The 18,876-nt window shown below is 41.8% G+C and overlaps 1 protein-coding gene across 1 annotated transcript; it reads right to left on the reverse strand.

Annotated features, from left to right (window-relative positions):
• Positions 1-2,259: 2,259 nt before the first annotated feature.
• On the reverse strand, positions 2,260-17,536 carry LOC123998363 (transmembrane emp24 domain-containing protein 5-like). The gene is made up of 4 exons (XM_046303493.1): positions 17,174-17,536; positions 11,351-11,448; positions 11,074-11,257; positions 2,260-2,943 (listed from the first exon to the last, which is right to left on the reverse strand). The coding sequence occupies exons 1-4, from the start codon at positions 17,348-17,350 to the stop codon at positions 2,725-2,727; spliced, it is 678 nt and encodes a 225-aa protein (XP_046159449.1). The 5' UTR covers positions 17,351-17,536; the 3' UTR covers positions 2,260-2,724.
• Between the last annotated feature and the right edge of the window lie 1,340 nt (positions 17,537-18,876).

Consider the following 18,876-nt stretch of genomic DNA (forward strand, 5'->3'; position numbering starts at 1 on the left):
GACACATTTACATATACAGAACATTAGTCTGTATATCTCAGATTATAAACTGGGTGGTCCAAGCCCTGAATGCTTGTTGGCTGACAGCCATGGTACATCAGACCATATACCACAGGTATGACAAAACCTTAATTTTTACTGGTCTAATTACTACTTTGGTAACCAATTTATAAGAAGGCACCTCAGGGATTTGTGGTAAATGGCCAATATACCACGGCTAAAGGCTGTATCCAGGCACTCCGTGTTGCGTCGTGCTTATGAACATCCCTTAGCCGTGGTATAATGGCCATATACAACAACCCCTCAGGCCTTATTGCTAAAATATACTCTCCCCGTTCCATCATAAGGTTAGTAAAATAGACACCTTCTCCTAAACATCTTGTCTGTAGGTTCAAAGCATTGAGTTTTTTTGTTCATTAGAGGCCATCATTGTCTTGTGCAGCTAGGAACTAAAAAGGTTGGAGAAGAGCATCAATGACATTCTATAAATTAATAATATACATTTTATTGATTAATCTCCCATGGTGATGCTTGCCTGAGCATCAGCTAAAATACTTTGACACAAAATGGTGGGCAGAGACAGACAGTGGCAATTACAACCCATTGTTGGGCTCATAATGGCACAATGCAAGACCCTTTGAACATCACTTTGTTATTGTATAGTAAGTTACTCTCCCATTGTAAAACTGGAGAAAGAGTGGATACTGCCGCACTGTATTATTGCTTATTTAATATCTCAAAGCAGGGATAGGTTGAAAGCCAGAAGGGTTTACTACAAAGCAGGTTCAATTAATTATCTAGCTGACATTTAGATATGCCCATTTCAAGCATATATACGTTTAGCATTCTTAAATTAACCAGAAAACCAATAACTATCTGATTATTTATCAAAGTTACCTGGCTATTTCATTGAGCATGCTTTGTAGTATACCCTTCAGTCCGAGAGGTGAAAAAAATTCACTTTGTTTTGCATGAGCAGTTTGGTGTCCAGCCACAAGATGGCGGTGGGGTGTTACTCATCAACACAGCAGCGCATTGCGTATTTATAGAAAAACTATTTTGTGACATGGTAGTTAGAGAGAGATATCAGACAAAAATTTGTCAGCAGCTCCAAAATGTTGGCACATATCTCAGTGCATCAATCACATCTGTATGTTTGTCCAAGTGCATATATAACAGAGCTACAAAACAATAAAATAAAGCCAAATAACAGTCAATTAGTTGATTTCCCAACCACTCCCAACTCCTTCAGTCACCCGCAACCCTTTTCCCACAACCTTCCCTGCCTCTTTTACCCCCCAGGTGCAGTGTGTGATTGCTGTGATGACACAGCTGTGTGTTAGATAGCATTCTATTTCTGTCACAAGAGAAAAAGAAAGTGAAAGGGGCAGGGCAGGTTCCATTTCGCTTCTGCCTGTATGACTGAAACCCGACTCTCCTGTCAGCACTAAGTTTGACAGACCATCAGGACAGAGTTATAGGAGGATGAAAAGGAGGGAGTAGAAGAGAACAGCCGTGATTTAGAGAGTTACATATGGAACCATTCCCTTTCCCCTACTCCACTTCTCCATTCGCTGGAACTGGCAGACAGCAGCGGTTTCAATGAAGAAGTGTGTGAGTAAGAGATTGTGTGTGTGTGAGAATGAGTGTGTTTTTGAAAGAGAGTGAGAGGGTGAAAGGCCGTATCAATAACCTACTCTACAATAAAGTGTTTCGCAACATGACTCACAGGTCACATACTGGAAGACCTCGAAAGACGTGACACAGAGACAGGACAGTCACACACCTCAGTGTCTGGAAGAAAAGGTTTAGAGGTCACATTAACATATTGTCAGGATTTGGCCAGGGTTGTTCCGGTTTTTGGTCACTAGATGCCCCCATTGTGCTTTTTGACCTTTTGTTTTCCCTTGATCCCCATTATTATTTGCACCTGTGCCTCGTTTCCCCTGATTGTATTTAAACCCTTAGGTTTCCTCAGTTATTTGCTCTGTGTTTGTATGTTAGCACCCAGCCCTAGTATTCTGTGTACTCTTGTTGATCCCGGTAGACTCTCTTGTGGAATTCTGTTTTTTGTTCTTGTTTTTCTTGTTTGTTTTTTTTTTTGTATCTTTTGAGGCTTTTTATGCTATACCTACCACCTTGTGGATTTACCTTTTTGTCTTGGAGGATTACCTTTGTTCTTGTGGAATTCCTTTTGAGGTTGTGGAGTTACATGTTTTCCTGAAGGACTTCACTTTTTTACTTCATTAAATACACTGTCTCAAGTACTGCCGTGTCTGCCTCATCTTCTGGGTTCTGCCGACTATTCGTGGCTCAGTTGGTTAAGTGACTGTTTCTCACTCCGGAGACCCGGGTTCGTAACCGGGTCCTGACACATTAAATTAGAAATACTTGTTCATTTACGCTCGCTTTTAAACACCAATAACTGAAGGTCTGGCTGGTGTTTCACCCGCCACGGATGATTAGATAGATAGAGCAGATACCAACACAGACCCTCTGACCAACAGCAGCTAGACAGAGGAGAACAGAGCAGAGGAAGAGACTGGACAGATATGGCATTTGTGTCTGTAAGGATGTGTGATGTAAAGTATGAGTGTGTGAGTGTTGTACATAAAAATCTGATGAGTTACAATCTCATCTTCACCAACAGTCCTGCTCGCTATTGGCTGGCAGGTGTAGACAGAGCTGTCCGTCTCTCCCTGGCCCTTCCCAGTGGGCGGGGTGTTACGTGCGCACATGTCTCTTGTCCTCAAACAGGGCACGGATGAGGTAGACCTGCACTCCCGTCACCAGCATCATCACCAGCATGTTGGTCATGGACCACATGTTGACCCGGTCGTAGTTGGATTCCTGGAGGTTGCGATCGCGAGCCTCGAACGCTTTGAGCACAGTCTGTATTTGAAGGCTCTTCCCCAGCCGGGCTTTAACACTGTTAATGGTGTCCTGGAGAGCAGAGAGAGATAGTAGTTTGGGTTATTGTAATAGTCATAGAACCATCCTGGAACTAGTATTAAGCAATATACTGAGAAGAGAAAGTAGACTGGACTTCAGGACCAAGCAGATTATAGATGTTACCTAGAGAGGTCCTAAGGGACCAAGGCAACAGGACAGGGTGGAGAAGTGGTGGGGGCATGTAAACAAGGCTGACAAGTCAGTGAGTCCTCTCAAGGGGCCACAGCTGTACTTTACACTTCCTGCCTCTGACTGTGTGTGTGTACTGATACTGGGGGGGGTCTGGAAGAAAGATCAAACCATTCTGCTCTCAGGTACGTGTGCGTTGTTGTGACATTGATGGCTGTGTTGCTCAATCTTTCTTACCTTCTGCTGTTGTGTTGGCAGCGTGTGTGAGCTGGGTCAAAGTGACACAACCTTTGTGGTTGCGTACTCTAAGATGACGTGTAGTAATTCCAGGCATCTCTACCTCAGAGTAGTGTTGTCACGATACCAGAACTTTGACACCAATACCAGGTTTAGTATCACGATACTCGATACCATCACAATTCTCGAATACCAAAATGACATCAAAACAATACCAAGGGAAAAGAAGAAGGCCTATTAGCCAATGTCACAGAATGGCACTTGGATCTTCTGAGTTCAATATCATTACATTTGAAAATGTCCATTTACAAAATCTATACATTAATGAATCAATTAGACAATCAATCAACTACATAACATCATAATGGTAATAATTTATTTGTATGGTCTATTAATAAACTGGGTTAATCAAGATGTAGCCTAGTTCTCCCACTTAAAAAGATGAGAGGCCTGTAAGTTTCATCATAGATACACTTCAACTATGACAGACAAAATGAGAAGAAAAATCCAGAAAATCACATTGTAGGATTTTTAATGAATTTATTTGCAAATTATGGTGGAAAAGTGGTGGATAAGAGCGTCTGCTAAATGACTTAAATGTAAAATGTTAAATGAGATGAAGTGAATGAATAAAGTTTTTGGTGACAATCGGCAAAACAATATTTTGCATTAGGGTCACATATTATCACAAAAAAAGGAACTAGGGTAGTGAATTGATGTTAGCTTGAGCTGTAAGCTAGCAAGGAAAGTTAGCCTACAAAACTGGAAGCTACCGGGATCTTGCATTGTAAAATGTTCTAGCCTGTAATGAACATTGTTTTGATAACAGTTATTAACAGTTTCAACATCTCTACATGCCGTTTTGCATTAAAACTTCTGTGCAGCATAAGTGGTGATGTAGCTCATTCTCCCAGTGAGTACAGTGGTTCCTCAGCTAGCAATGGGTAAGTGGAGCAGGCACGGTTAGGGCTGTGGCGGTCATGACATTTTGTCATCCGGTTAGTGCCATGCAAAATACTGCTGGTCTCATGATGATTTAACAATAATTAACATAAACAAGTTTAGCATCTCCAGGCCTCCACTAATACAAGCTGCTGATGAGAGCCTTCAGAACATCATATACACCATCACATCAAATCCATTATTTATTTAAGTCAGGTCTAAAGAAATATGATGAAATATGATGACAATGTATTTCAGAAGAAAATGTTATCTGGCTATGCTCCATGCCATAGGCTTGTTCATTATCTGGCTATGCTCCATGCCATAGGCTTGTTCATTATCTGGCTATGCTCCATGCCATAGGCTTGTTCATTATCTGGCTATGCTCCATGCCATAGGCTTGTTCATTATCTGGCTATGCTCCATGCCATAGGCTTGTTCATTATCTGGCTATGTTCCATGCCATAGGCTTGTTCATTATCTGGCTAGGCTTGTTCATTATCTGGCTATCCATGCCATAGGCTTGTTCATTATCTGGCTATGCTCCATGCCATAGGCTTGTTCATTATCTGGCTATGCTCCATGCCATAGGCTTGTTCATTATCTGGCTATGCTCCATGCCATAGGCTTGTTCATTATCTGGCTATGCTCCATGCCATAGGCTTGTTCATTATCTGGCTATGCTCCATGCCATAGGCTTGTTCATTATCTGGCTATGCTCCATGCCATAGGCTTGTTCATTATCTGGCTATGCATCCAGGCTTGTTCATTATCCATAGGCTTGTTCATTATCTGGCTATGCTCCATGCCATAGGCTTGTTCATTATCTGGCTATGCTCCATGCCATAGGCTTGTTCATTATCTGGCTATGCTCCATGCCATAGGCTTGTTCATTATCTGGCTATGCTCCATGCCATAGGCTTGTTCATTATCTCTGCTCCATGCCATAGGCTTGCTCCATGCCATAGGCTTGTTCATTATCTGGCTATGCTCCATGCCATAGGCTTGTTCATTATCTGGCTATGCTCCATGCCATAGGCTTGTTCATTATCTGGCTATGCTCCATGCCATAGGCTTGTTCATTATGCCTGGCTTGTTCATTATCCTATGCTCCATGCCATAGGCTTGTTCATTATCTGGCTATGCTCCATGCCATAGGCTTGTTCATTAGGCTTGTTGCCATAGGCTTGTTCATTATCTGGCTATGCTCCATGCCATAGGCTTGTTCATTATCTGGCTATGCTCCATGCCATAGGCTTGTTCATTATTATCTGCTTGTTCATTATCTGGCTATGCTCCATGCCATAGGCTTGTTCATTATCTGGCTATGCTCCATGCCATAGGCTTGTTCATTATCTGGCTATGCTCCATGCCATAGGCTTGTTCATTATCTGGCTATGCTCCATGCCATAGGCTTGTTCATTATCTGGCTATGCTCCATGCCATAGGCTTGTTCATTATCATTATCTTGTTCATTATCTGGCTATGCTCCATGCCATAGGCTTGTTCATTATCTGGCTATGCTCCATGCCATAGGCTTGTTCATTATCTGGCTATGCTCCATGCCATAGGCTTGTTCATTATCTGGCTATGCTCCATGCCATAGGCTTGTTCATTATCTGGCTATGCTCCATGCCATAGGCTTGTTCATTATCTGGCTATGCTCCATGCCATAGGCTTGTTCATTATCTGGCTTGTTCATTATCTCCATGCCATAGGCTTGTTCATTATCTGGCTATGCTCCATGCCATAGGCTTGTTCATTATCTCTATTCCATGCCTAGGCTTGTTCATTATCTGGCTATGCTCCATGCCATAGGCTTGTTCATTATCTGGCTATGCTCCATGCCATAGGCTTGTTCATTATCTGGCTATGCTCCATGCCATAGGCTTGTTCATTATCTGGCTATGCTCCATGCCATAGGCTTGTTCATTATCTGGCTATGCTCCATGCCAGGCTTGTTCATTATCTGGCTATGCTCCATGCCATAGGCTTGTTCATTATCTGGCTATGCTCCATGCCATGCTTGTTCATTATCTGGCTATGCTTGTTCATTATCTGGCTATGCTCCATGCCATAGGCTTGTTCATTATCTGTTCATTATCTGGCTATGCTCCATGCCATAGGCTTGTTCATTATCATGCTCCATGCCATAGGCTTGTTCATTATCTGGCTATGCTCCATGCCATAGGCTTGTTCATTATCTGGCTATGCTCCATGCCATAGGCTTGTTCATTATCTGGCTATGCATGCCATGCCATAGGCTTGTTCATTATCTGGCTATGCTCCATGCCATAGGCTTGTTCATTATCTGGCTATGCTCCATGCCATAGGCTTGTTCATTATCTGGCTATGCTCCATGCCATAGGCTTGTTCATTATCTAGGCTTAGGCTTGTTCATTATCTGGCTATGCTCCATGCCATAGGCTTGTTCATTATCTCTATTCCATGCCATAGGCTTGTTCATTATCTGCTCCATGCCATAGGCTTGTTCATTATCTGCTATGCTCCATGCCATAGGCTTGTTCATGCCATAGGCTTGTTCATTATCTGGCTATGCTCCATGCCATAGGCTTGTTCATTATCTGGCTATGCTCCATGCCATAGGCTTGTTCATTATCTGGCTATGCTCCATGCCATAGGCTTGTTCATTATCTGGCTATGCTCCATGCCATAGGCTTGTTCATTATCTGGCTATGCTCCATGCCATAGGCTTGTTCATTATCTGGCTATGCTCCATAGGCTTGTTCATTATCTGGCTATGCTCCATGCCATAGGCTTGTTCATTATCTGGCTATGCTCCATGCCATAGGCTTGTTCATTATCTGGCTATGCTCCATGCCATAGGCTTGTTCATTATCTGGCTATGCTCCATGCCATAGGCTTGTTCATTATCTGGCTATGCTCCATGCCATAGGCCATTATCTGGCTATGCTCCATTAGGCTTGTTCATTATCTGGCTATGCTCCATGCCATAGGCTTGTTCATTATCTGGCTATGCTCCATGCCATAGGCTTGTTCATTATCTGGCTATGCTCCATGCCATAGGCTTGTTCATTATCTGGCTATGCTCCATGCCATAGGCTTGTTCATTATCTGGCTATGCTCCATGCCATAGGCTTGTTCATTATCTGGCTATGCTCCATGCCATAGGCTTGTTCATTATCTGGCTATGCTCCATGCCATAGGCTTGTTCATTATCTGGCTATGCTCCATGCATAGGCTTGTTCATTAGGCATAGGCTTGTTCATTATCTGGCTATGCTCCATGCCATAGGCTTGTTCATTATCTGGCTATGCTCCATGCCATAGGCTTGTTCATTATCTGGCTATGCATCCATGCCATAGGCTTGTTCATTATCTGGCTATGCTCCATGCCATAGGCTTGTTCATTATCTGGCTATGCTCCATGCCATAGGCTTGTTCATTATCTGGCTATGCTCCATGCCATAGGCTTGTTCATTATCTGGCTATGCTCCATGCCATAGGCTTGTTCATTATCTGGCTATGCTCCATGCCATAGGCTTGTTCATTATCTGCTGCTCCATGCCATAGGCTTGTTCATTATCTGGCTATGCTCCATGCCATAGGCTTGTTCATTATCTGGCTATGCTCCATGCCATAGGCTTGTTCATTATCTGGCTATGCTCCATGCCATAGGCTTGTTCATTATCTGGCTATGCTCCATGCCATAGGCTTGTTCATTTAGCCGACATGATATGCATACGTCAAGTGCCATTATGTTATATTATATGATTTTATAGTAATAAGAATATAACTGAACTTAGCTGAATAAAATATCAATTATATTTTTCCCATTCCGGAGCGATTGCGCATATGAAGTGACTATGTTGAGCGTATAAGTGCTCATTTAAAACAGGTCCTGTACGCTATATTTAGTTATTTGGTAACTTTAGTTGGTTAATGATACAAATCTCAGAATGTCTTAAAAATCAAAACATATATGGGCTGCATGATGCGACTATAGACTATTGATGATTTGGGAAAGTCGCAGAAAAAGCTTGCGCTGTGTTCCTTGCCTGAGGCGACACAGCTGTTCTCTCATCAAGTGACCATATTTTCACCCATCAAACTATTCTCAATTTAATCTCGTCTTTATTAATACGTAAAGTTATTTTCGATTTAGAATGCCCCATTATCAAAAAGGCAGGAACAGGCGCAGGGGGGAAATAAGTCATATGTATGCACTCGAATAGCTGCCGCGCGCTTTCCAGCCGGTTCGTTTTTCAATGATGCTGGGTAGGCTACTCCGGTTTTATAGCGGAGCATGTGCTTAATATGAGCAGCTGAGAAATAAATAAACAACACGTTTTTCACTCCACCCGGTAAGCACTGTTTGAGGAGTATGATCGCTGCGCTACATGTGATATTCCGCCCAAACTCTGTATGCCGTGGGCTCTCCAACCCTGTTCCTTGCAGATACCCAGTGCTTCATTTGGGAAAAATGTGACACATTTTGGAGTATAGGTTTGGCCAATCACTAAAGACATATTACTACATCTTTTGTATTATTTTTTAATGTTTTTCTGCCATGCATAATATTGTATAACAGCACAATCATAATTCTTCAGGCTTGGCTTCATATATAGGCCTAATCCTATGCATATACATAAACTCTAATATGCTGATGGGTGTTTTGAAAGAATCATCTCCTTAGAAAGCACTGCCCATTTCATTGTGTTTGGCTTTGAAACAACATCCACGAAGCCCATTTTTTACACTCAGTGGTTAAACGGACATTACAGCCCTGAGTACCAGGCCATTAGCGACCGAATGGTCGTTAGCAAGTTGTGTACCACCAACACATGTCCAGCGTGCATAAGAAGAGATTACCGTGGCTCAACGGTCATGACTCATGACTGCTGGTGTGGCAGCAATACGGTCACCGCAACGGCCATAGGCACGGTGCTCTCGCGCTGAAAGGGGACATTGGTTGCGACATGATCCTCTCTCAATCAGTAGACGAAATGAGAAACATTTGGCAGAAGTACCCAAAGTAACAAACATTGTAGTACTGAACCGTTGTTTGGGTTCTAGCACTGAGAAATTACAATATTTCAGTATACTGTGCAACACTGGCCCAGAAAGACAGGACAGACACCGATGTCAACAGGCTTCAGACAAGAAAGACCCAGATTCTTCTGCCCTGCTGGTCACACAAACCACTCTACCATTACTAATGGTAATTTCCATGTAAAAGGACCAGTGGCGACCAGTCATTCAGGCAGAGCCCCACCTGTTTTGAGCCACACATTTTTTAGCTATTTTGGCATTAATGTGTCACATATCAGTTTGCAAACAATGTAAAAAAACAACAACAAAAAACATAATTGATTTAATAAAGCCGCATACAAACATGGTCTCTTTTTTGCTGTCTTGAGTAAGGCAGCTCCAAAATACAGGTGTTTTAGCCTAGTCTAGTGCTCCCTGTGGTGGTGGGGCAGCCAGTGGAATATACAAAGTGTATGTCCTCTAGTTGCACCATGATTAGCTCAGTGTCCTGTCACTCGTCGGGACAGTACGTCACCTCCAAGCAGTGGCGATTTTAGCTTGTAAATCTTGACGGGGCAACAACAAGTGGGATGCATGCCAGCAAACCCACTACACAACACTAAACAATACATTCATTGCACTATACCGGTGACAAACGGTGCCCACAATCTGTTAGGGTCTACATAAAGATGTCCCAACAGCAGTCCCAACACTTTACCACTGCTACACCTGGCTTTCAGCGGAGCCTTGTCTGACAGCGAAAAAGTTAATTGAGCAATGACGTCGTGTCCCCATGAGTGACAGAACACTGAGCCAATCACGACGCAATGCTCCCATTTTCTGCTGGCTCGCCCCACCACCACAGAAAGCACTGAGCTAGGCTGAAACACCTGCATTTTGGAGCTGCATCAAGGAAACAAAAAAAGAGACCATGTTTGTATGCAGCTTTATTAAATCAATTATGTTTTTTGTTGTTGTTTGCAAACGTATATGTGACATGTATTAATGTCAAAATAACATGTAAAATAGGCATGCCCCCCCAAAAAAAGTATTTATATATATCCATAATTATGCATTTTTGTGTAGTACAGATCAGGGACCGATGGTGAAATTCCGTTACCGGGTGTAAATCCACTTCACTTACTGTAGTTCATATTTTTTCAAAGTCAATGTGTCATGTCATAGTTGACACTCCATTATTTTTGCAGAGATCGTTCAATCTTAATTGGGAGCAGATATTTAAGAGGTTTTGGAAAACGTGGACACAAAAAACTGAGGTAGATTATACACGAATTATGTAACCAAACTTTGCATCTGCACAGCTCTTCCAGTTAATGTGTTTTTGTAAAATGTTCAGTGTAAATTCCTAAAAGTAGTCATTGTGCATAGAGTTGTATGGTTTGTTAAACTCTGTTAAACTTTGAAATCAATGGTTTTTGTTTGACATATATTTTAAGTAAAAAATGTGAGTCTGTCTAATTCTGTTACCGTGGAATTGCCCTAATCTGACTAACACATGGATTTTTTTCCAATGGATACCCACAGGGTTTCCTCTTTGACTATCAAGTATCACTTTCTAAGATCTTAAAAGAACATGTGTGAATTCTGTGAAATGTTATGTGCGAAGTCGCACCCCCTCGCATGATGTAATACAGATGCTGCATGAATAAAACGCACCCTCCATGATGCCATACATCTATAGTGTGTGTAAAATCCATGTGAAACAGTTGAAGTACACACTTCAGGAGAAGGGTGAAGAATCAGCATGTAGCCTAGATGTAATATAAGCACACCCCCTCACTATGATGTCCTCCAGCTTCATGTCCAACATGTCGGTCCCATGGACGTACTCCTTCCAGTCCTCTGGCTCCTCCCCTTCCTGTTCCATGTTGTCCATGAGAAGCTCGAAGAAGATGATCTTTTCCGACACAGCAGAAAACGAGTTGTCAAAACAAAACATGTAGTCTCCATCCTCCGTCTCTACACTAATGGAAACACACCGGGAGAGAGCGTGAGAGAGAGCGAGCCCAACTCCATGTGAGTGTGTATTTCACACTTGCGTGGTGTGTGTGTCTTACGTGTATACTCCGTCTGATTTGCGGTGTTCGCTGTACAGAACGTGTCCAGTAGGAGACGACAGGGAGAAGTCGACATCCAGACCTGCTCCGTCCAACACCTGAGGACACACACAGACAAGTGGGATGGGTGAGAGACAGAATGATAAAAGGAGAGCGAGAGAGAGACACACAGAGTCAAAACAAAACTACATCACCTATTGGCTTGCCTCATCAAATAAAAAGTTAATTAAAAAAATACATTGGGAAACAAGCACAGAGCGAAATGCAGTGCTGTGTGGCCCTACCATGGCAAACAAATTCTTGATGATTTATAATTGATGTTGTTACTGATATTGTTAATGAATCATTCCATTTCCAAAGTATGCTTTTGTCGGCTTCCCTGAATGAGACATTAGCTGCCCTAAATGCAAGAAAAGTCCAACTTTCATGGGGCTCTCTAAATTATGCTAATTTAACCACGCAGTGGTAATTATGAAAATAAAAGCTCCCAAATGAAACGAACACACCAATGTAATCCGTAGGGGAGTTGCAACGATGGGACAAGACTGTAACTACTAATTGGATATCACCAAAAGGGGGTAAAAGTGAAAAAAAATGAAAAAAAAGAAGACTTTTACCCACTTTTGGTGATATCCAATTAGTAGTTACAGTCTTGTCCCATCGTTGCAACTCCCCTACAGACCCAAAAGAGGCGAAGGTCGAGAGCCATGCATCCTCCGAAATATGACCCTGCCAAGCTGCACTGCTTCTTGACACACTGCTCACTTAACCCAGAAGCCAGCCGCACACGGTCCAGTTGGCGACCATTGTCAGCTTGCAGGCACCCAGCCCACCACAAGGAGTTGCTAGATCACGATGGAACAAGGAAGCCCGGCCGGCCAAACCCTCCCCTCGCCTGGACGACGCTGGTCCAATTGTGTGCCGCCTTATGGGTCTCCCAGTCATGGTCGGGCTATGACACAGCCTGGGATCGAATCCGGGTCTGTAGTGACGCCTCAAGCACTGCAATGCCTTAGACCACTGCGCCACTCATGAGGCCTCAAACCATTTATTTCTATATGATTACACAAACTGTCTTCCTGTCAACAAATGGTACTGTAGAATTCTATAGCTCGTTAGACAGTGGCGCTGTCCACTCAGTAGTGCTGAATTTCAGCCTAAGCTGAGCTCTTTTAAAAGCATTGATTTTCCTTTGTACATCCTAATTTTCACCATTTGTTTGCCATGTGTCCTTTATAGAAATAGCCTTTATTCCAATGCATTAGATTCATCCGTTGATTTATTACCGTTTGCTTTTGTCAGTAAGCTGTGCTCACTGTTTTGTTTTTCCAGGTGCGTGCGGGTATTGGTCTTCTCTGTGCGTCTGTGGCCAGAAGAAGTAGACCATTTATTTTGCTTGATTGTTTTCTATCAATATTTGTTTTCAGCTGATGGTAGACAATATCACTACAACTAGCCTACACAGACACCAATATGCTTCCAATCCATCCAACAAGTATACACGGTGTACAAAACATTGGGGACAGCTCCTAATATTGAGTTGCACCCACTTTTGCCCTCAGAAGACCCTCAATTCGTTAGAGAATGGACTCTAAAAGTTGTCGAAAAGCATTCCACAGGGATGCTGGCCCATATGGACTCCAATGCTTCCCACATTTGTGTCAAGTTGGCTGGATGTCCTTTGGGTGGTGGACCATTCTTGAGACACATGGGAAACTTGAGCGTGAAAAACCCAGCAGGGTTGCAGTTTGTGACACACTTAAACCGTTGCGCCTGGCACCTACTACCATACCCTGTTCAAAATCACTTACATTTTGTCTTGCCAATTCACCATCTAAAAGACACACATACATAATCCATGTCTCAATTGTCTCAAGGCTAAAATAATCTTTCTTTAACCCGTCTCCTCCCCTTCATCTACACTGATTGAAGTGGATTGAACAGGTGACATCAATAAGCTTTCACCTGGTCAGTCTGTCATGGAAATCGTACACTGAGTATATGTTAATGACAGCAGGCCTATAGTTGGCTTTTTCGGTCACAACCATTAGATTTTGTATTTGCATAGGCCTACTTTATTTAGGATTTGTGTGCCCATGAGAACTGTTTTCACCGCGAAAGATAATTAAATGTTATGTAGGCATAGTTACACTTAGTGCACTTTCTGAGATCTCCAAGATCCAGGATTCATACAGGTTAAAGTTCTAACTAAATGGTTAAATGCTTAATAATGTCAAATAACACTGTCACAAATGTCCTTCATGTAAGGAAAGAATGGTAGTGTTTTATGACACATGATCTGTGAACACTCCAAGCATTCAACTAATGAATTATGGACAACTCATGAACTAGGGTGTAAACATGTTTTGATTCATCTCATGTAGGCCTATTATATTGAATGTAGGCTACCTGTTCTGGGTGTATTCATGTGTGTAAAATTGCCTCGACTGAGAGGGTAGGTTACCAGTGGTGTTGGCCTGGTGGAGGGTAAACGCAGTACCCACCTTTTTCAGAAAAATGCATTGAAAGTATAGGGCGCGTTACTTTTTTCACCACAACCGGCAATTAGAGTTTACCCACCTATCTTTTTTTACCACTACGTCACTGGCTACCGGTAGACCTATTTGAAGTTCATGGTAAAACACATTGTAGACTAGTCTAGTAAATTGACTGTGTGTGTTAGGGTGACCATCCTGTTATTTCACGGGACAGTTTCAGCCCCAATTCAGGTGTCCCGACTTTTCAGGCAACAAATGATGTTAATTTGTCAGCAAGACACATCAATCAATGCAGGCCCAATCAATGGAGGCCCAATCAATGGAGGCCCAATCAATGGAGGCCCAATCAATGGAGGCCTAATCAATCACTGAATGTCATTAGGCACACTTATTGGTGTTTTGTAACAGATGTCCATTTCCATTCATCAAAAGGCACAAGTGTACATGCAGTGTACTGTTGTGATGCTAGAATTATTTTGTGGACGAACATGCACAGGTAGCCTACTTTAAGTGATTTGTTTGACAATCAAATCAAATTTTATTTGTCACATACACATGGTTAGCAGATGTTAATGCGAGTGTAGCAAAATGCTTGTGCTTCTAGTTCCGACAATGCAGTAATAACCAACAAGTAATCTAGCTAACAATTCCAAAACTACTACCTTATAGACACAAGTGTAAGGGGATAAGAATATGTACATAAAGATATGAATGAGTGATGGTGCAGAGCGGCATAGGCAAGATGCAGTAGATGGTATTAAGTGCAGTATATACATATGAGATGAGTATGTAAACAAAGTGGCATAGTTTAAAGTGGCTAGTGATACATGTATTACATAAAGATGCAGTAGATGATATAGAGTACAGTATATACATATACATATGAGATTAATAATGTAGGGTATGTAAACATTATATTAGGTAGCATTGTTTAAAGTGGTTAGTGATATATTTTACATCATTTCCCATCAATTCCCATTATTAAAGTGGCTGGAGTTGAGTCAGTGTGTTGGCAGCAGCCACTCAATGTTAGTGGTGGCTGTTTAACAGTCTGATGGCCTTGAGATAGAAGCTGTTTTTACAGTCTCTCGTCCCAGCTTTGATGCACCTGTACTGACCTCGCCTTCTGGATGATAGCGGGGTGAACAGGCATTGGCTCGGGTGGTTGTTGTCCTTGATGATCTTTATGGCCTTCCTGTGACATCGGGTGGTGTAGGTGTCCTGGAGGGCAGGTAGTTTGCCCCCGGTGATGCGTTGTGCAGACCTCACTACCCTCTGGAGAGCCTTACGGTTGTGGGCGGAGCAGTTGCCGTACCAGGCGGTGATACAGCCCGACAGGATGCTCTTGATTGTGCATCTGTAGAAGTTTGTGAGTGCTTTTGGTGACAAGCCAAATTTCTTCAGCCTCCTGAGGTTGAAGAGGCGCTGCTGCGCCTTCTTCACGATGCTGTCTGTGTGGGTGGACCAATTCAGTTTGTCTGTGATGTGTACGCCGAGGAACTTAACTTACTACCCTCTCCACTACTGTTCCATCGATGTGGATAGGGGGGTGTTCCCTCTGCTGTTTCCTGAAGTCCACAATCATCTCCTTAGTTTTGTTGATCAGATGAAAACCATGACTGGCTGTGTGCATACCACATTAAAAGGTAATCAATTTTTACCATTAGATGACATCTTTATTATCATTATTATCCCCTTTAAAAAAATTCACCCAAGAGACCACCCCGAATGTCACAGTGTAATTCGCACTCAGAAAGAGAGAGAGGTTGAGGAGAGCTGGTGCTGAAAAACAAGCAGAGGTGCTTCACAATGTCCAGTCCAAGAACACGGACTATTTTCAGTAGTGAAATATGGTTGGATTGAGTCCATTCAAGACAATAAGTGAACAGGCCAGTCCCTGGTGCCTGTTTCTCTACAGTTGCATTACTGGTTTACTATTTCCACAGATCTCTGCCTCCTCTGTTCCTCAGGAGCAAAGAATGACAGGGTTTCCTAACTTTAATGTCTCGTTATTTGAGGATTTCCAAACACAGACATTGAGCAGATACCATGAAGTACTTAGAAATTAGTGTCTCCATAAACTAAGGACATTGTCAGTTTTGTTCACACTCCGATGGCAGAGTGGTGGGCTACAGCATGCCACAGAAATAGCTTGTCTATGGTGGTAGCATGCTACAGCTAGACTATCCTACTGTGATGGTATGACAATCCGTTATGTCAGAAATGTTAAAATATTTCATAGAAAATAGAGGTTTTACCAGACTTCTGTGTTGAGATTTGTGATTCAGGGCCACAACTAAATTGGAAACATTTTAAACACATCAGCAGAGCACAATCTAGTGCTAGGCCAATGAAATAGGAGTAAGAGGAACCACAGCCTAGGATGGAATGTCATTATTAGAAAGGAACTTATAGCCAGTTCTGGGAAAAACGAGTTTCTAAACTAGTATGATGGCATCATTTCAAAATCATATAGGCCTATAGTAAGTGTTTAATACATTTACAATACATTTAATTTACTCAACCTATTCCACAAGTAGTTCCTAGGTTCTGGATTCAGATGTGACCAGTGGTGTAAAGTACTTAAGTAAAAATACTTTGGGGTATCTGTACTTCACTATTTGTATTTTACTTTAACATTACTACATTCCTGAAGACAATGATGTACTTTTTACTCCATACATTTTCACTGACATCCAAAAGTACTTGTTACATTTTGAATGCTTAACAGGGCAGGAAAATGGTCTAATTTACAAACTTATCAAGGGAAGTGGTCATCCCTACAGCCTCTGATCTGGCGGACTAACTAAATACGTGCTTCGTTTGTAAATGATGTCAGTGTTGGAGCTTGCCCTTGGCTATCCGCAAATTAAAAAATATATATATAATAATTATTAAAATGGTGCCGTCTGGTCTGCTTAATATAACGAATGTTTTATTATTTATACTTTTAATACGTAAGTATATTTTAGCAATTACATTTACTTTTGATACTTTAGTATATTTAAAACAAAATAGTTCTAGACTTTTATTCAAGTAGGATTTGTGGGTGAATTTCACTTGAGTCATTTTCTATTAAGGTATCTTTACTTTTACTCGTTTGATAATTGGGTACTTTTTCCACCACTGGATACGACAGCGCTAACCACAATCAATGATGGGATATGCACATAACATGGGACTTCTTGTGAAGTCATGCGAGTAGTTCTAGCAGAGTAGACACAGTCTCCAAAGCTACCCACATGAGTTATATCAAGTGTACTCATTTACAATTATGTGTTCACCCTTTCCCCATGTAAAAACAAATCATATAAACCCCTGGCACCTGATATTCTATCTCCAGCGACGCGTCCTTCTTCATGGTCTGGAAGAAACACTCCTTCCGCCCTGCGGGGAGTGTGAATGTGAAGTCGCTGACCAGGCTCTGGGAGAACGCAGCCACCAGGAACTTCTCAGACACCAGCACCAAGAACAGGCACAGTAACATCCGGGCCACGTCCATGGTCTCCCGCTGCCTTCAACTCTTGATTTTGACTCCGTAAAGAGACACGCTCTCGATAAGTGCTAGTTCAGTTCGTCAAAACGTAATTTATGATGACCAGCTCACAGTTCGATGGCAATCACAATATGAGGACCCTGCCTTTTCAGAATGGAAATCGTTTTCGCTCAACGAGTTTTGATGTTTGAGATTTCAACCCAGCATTTAGAATGTGAGGATCTGAGCCTCAGTGCCTCACATTCTAAATGCTGGGTTAATCTCAAACCTTTTCTTATTCAATTTAATGTATTTATTGGTGCATAAAATATATTTGGGACACATTCTGCGTGTATTATGTTACATTTAACAAAAACGTTTACACAGGCAGATCTCAGAAGACGCACGTATCCGTTGTATGATGGGCAATGTAGTGTTTAAGAACAAAAGACGGCATCCAACGCTGCTCCAAGAGCGCACTCGCCTTGACAACATCAGGACCGTTATAATACCTATTACACCTAGCGGTCAAACATGGAAATGGTTCACTAAAAATAAGTGCTGTGTTTTGTGTAAATTTACAGTGGCGTGATGTTTTGATAGCCATGTAAATCTCGCTAGGACAAGGTGATTTATCAATATATTTTCCTCTATTAGCTGCTAATGTGGCTATCATAGAGAACTACAAATGCCATGATGATCTGGACAAGAGTGCCAAATCAAGGCAAAGGTAAGAATCTATGGGTTAACTATCTAATGTCAGCTAAATGTAGTAATTCACAAATTAGCTACATTTCTTAAAATGGCCAATTCTGTGAACTGTCTTGTGCAAGTTACAAATGTACACAATACCAGTGAGCGAAGGTGTCAGCTAGGGATGATGTGCAACACCTTGCAGGGATTGATAGTTTTGCATGTCTACTTTGATGCTAATTACCATTTCAAATCAGAGAGTAAATAGGTCTGAATATATTGATAAAAGTAACTTTCCCCGAGAGAGATTTACATGATCAGAACGTCACGCAGGGGTAAGCCTATACAAAACAGTCCTTATTTTAAGTCTTTCTAAAATTCCCTATGGGGAAAAATGAATGGTGGAATAACGATTGGAACCATTTACCTGTTGACCGCTAGGTTTTATGGGTATTATGACATCCCACTGTGGGGCTCTATAAGCCTACACGACGAGATAATAATAATTATTATTGGCAATTTAAAAGCAGATAATGTTTTGTCAAATGGCAGCCAAGTATAAATTATGTCATCAGAATAAGATCCTCGATATTTATTGGTATGGTGCATCAAGTTCATCACCTTGCACTTTTACCACCCTGTAAAATTCATCATAATTTATTTAATCTGTAGCCTAAACTGCATGCTTTCCCAACGAGTCGTAGTGGTAGGACCACACAACATGTCATCGCGTGACTCAAAATTCACTTGAATATGATGGTTAATTATATCAATATGTGTGCATAAAAGCTTTTCCAATGACATGTCTCGCATTATTAATTTAGTGACACAAACAATATCACACCGTATTTTGTTTTGTC

The sequence above is a fragment of the Oncorhynchus gorbuscha genome, linkage group LG15 (assembly GCF_021184085.1).
Source record: "Oncorhynchus gorbuscha isolate QuinsamMale2020 ecotype Even-year linkage group LG15, OgorEven_v1.0, whole genome shotgun sequence".
Lineage (NCBI taxonomy): Eukaryota > Metazoa > Chordata > Actinopteri > Salmoniformes > Salmonidae > Oncorhynchus > Oncorhynchus gorbuscha.

Bases quoted from the DNA above. Each gene is read 5' to 3' on its own strand.
- LOC123998363 (XM_046303493.1), bottom strand. From the start codon at position 17,350: ATGGACGTGGCCCGGATGTTACTGTGCCTGTTCTTGGTGCTGGTGTCT. The intron at 11,449-17,173 runs GTGCCAGGGGTT...GTGTGTCCTCAG, and splicing joins CGCTGGAGATAGAATATCAG to GTGTTGGACGGAGCAGGTCT. The intron at 2,944-11,073 runs GTGAGGGGGTGT...TCTGCTCTCCAG, and splicing joins TGAAGCTGGAGGACATCATA to GACACCATTAACAGTGTTAA.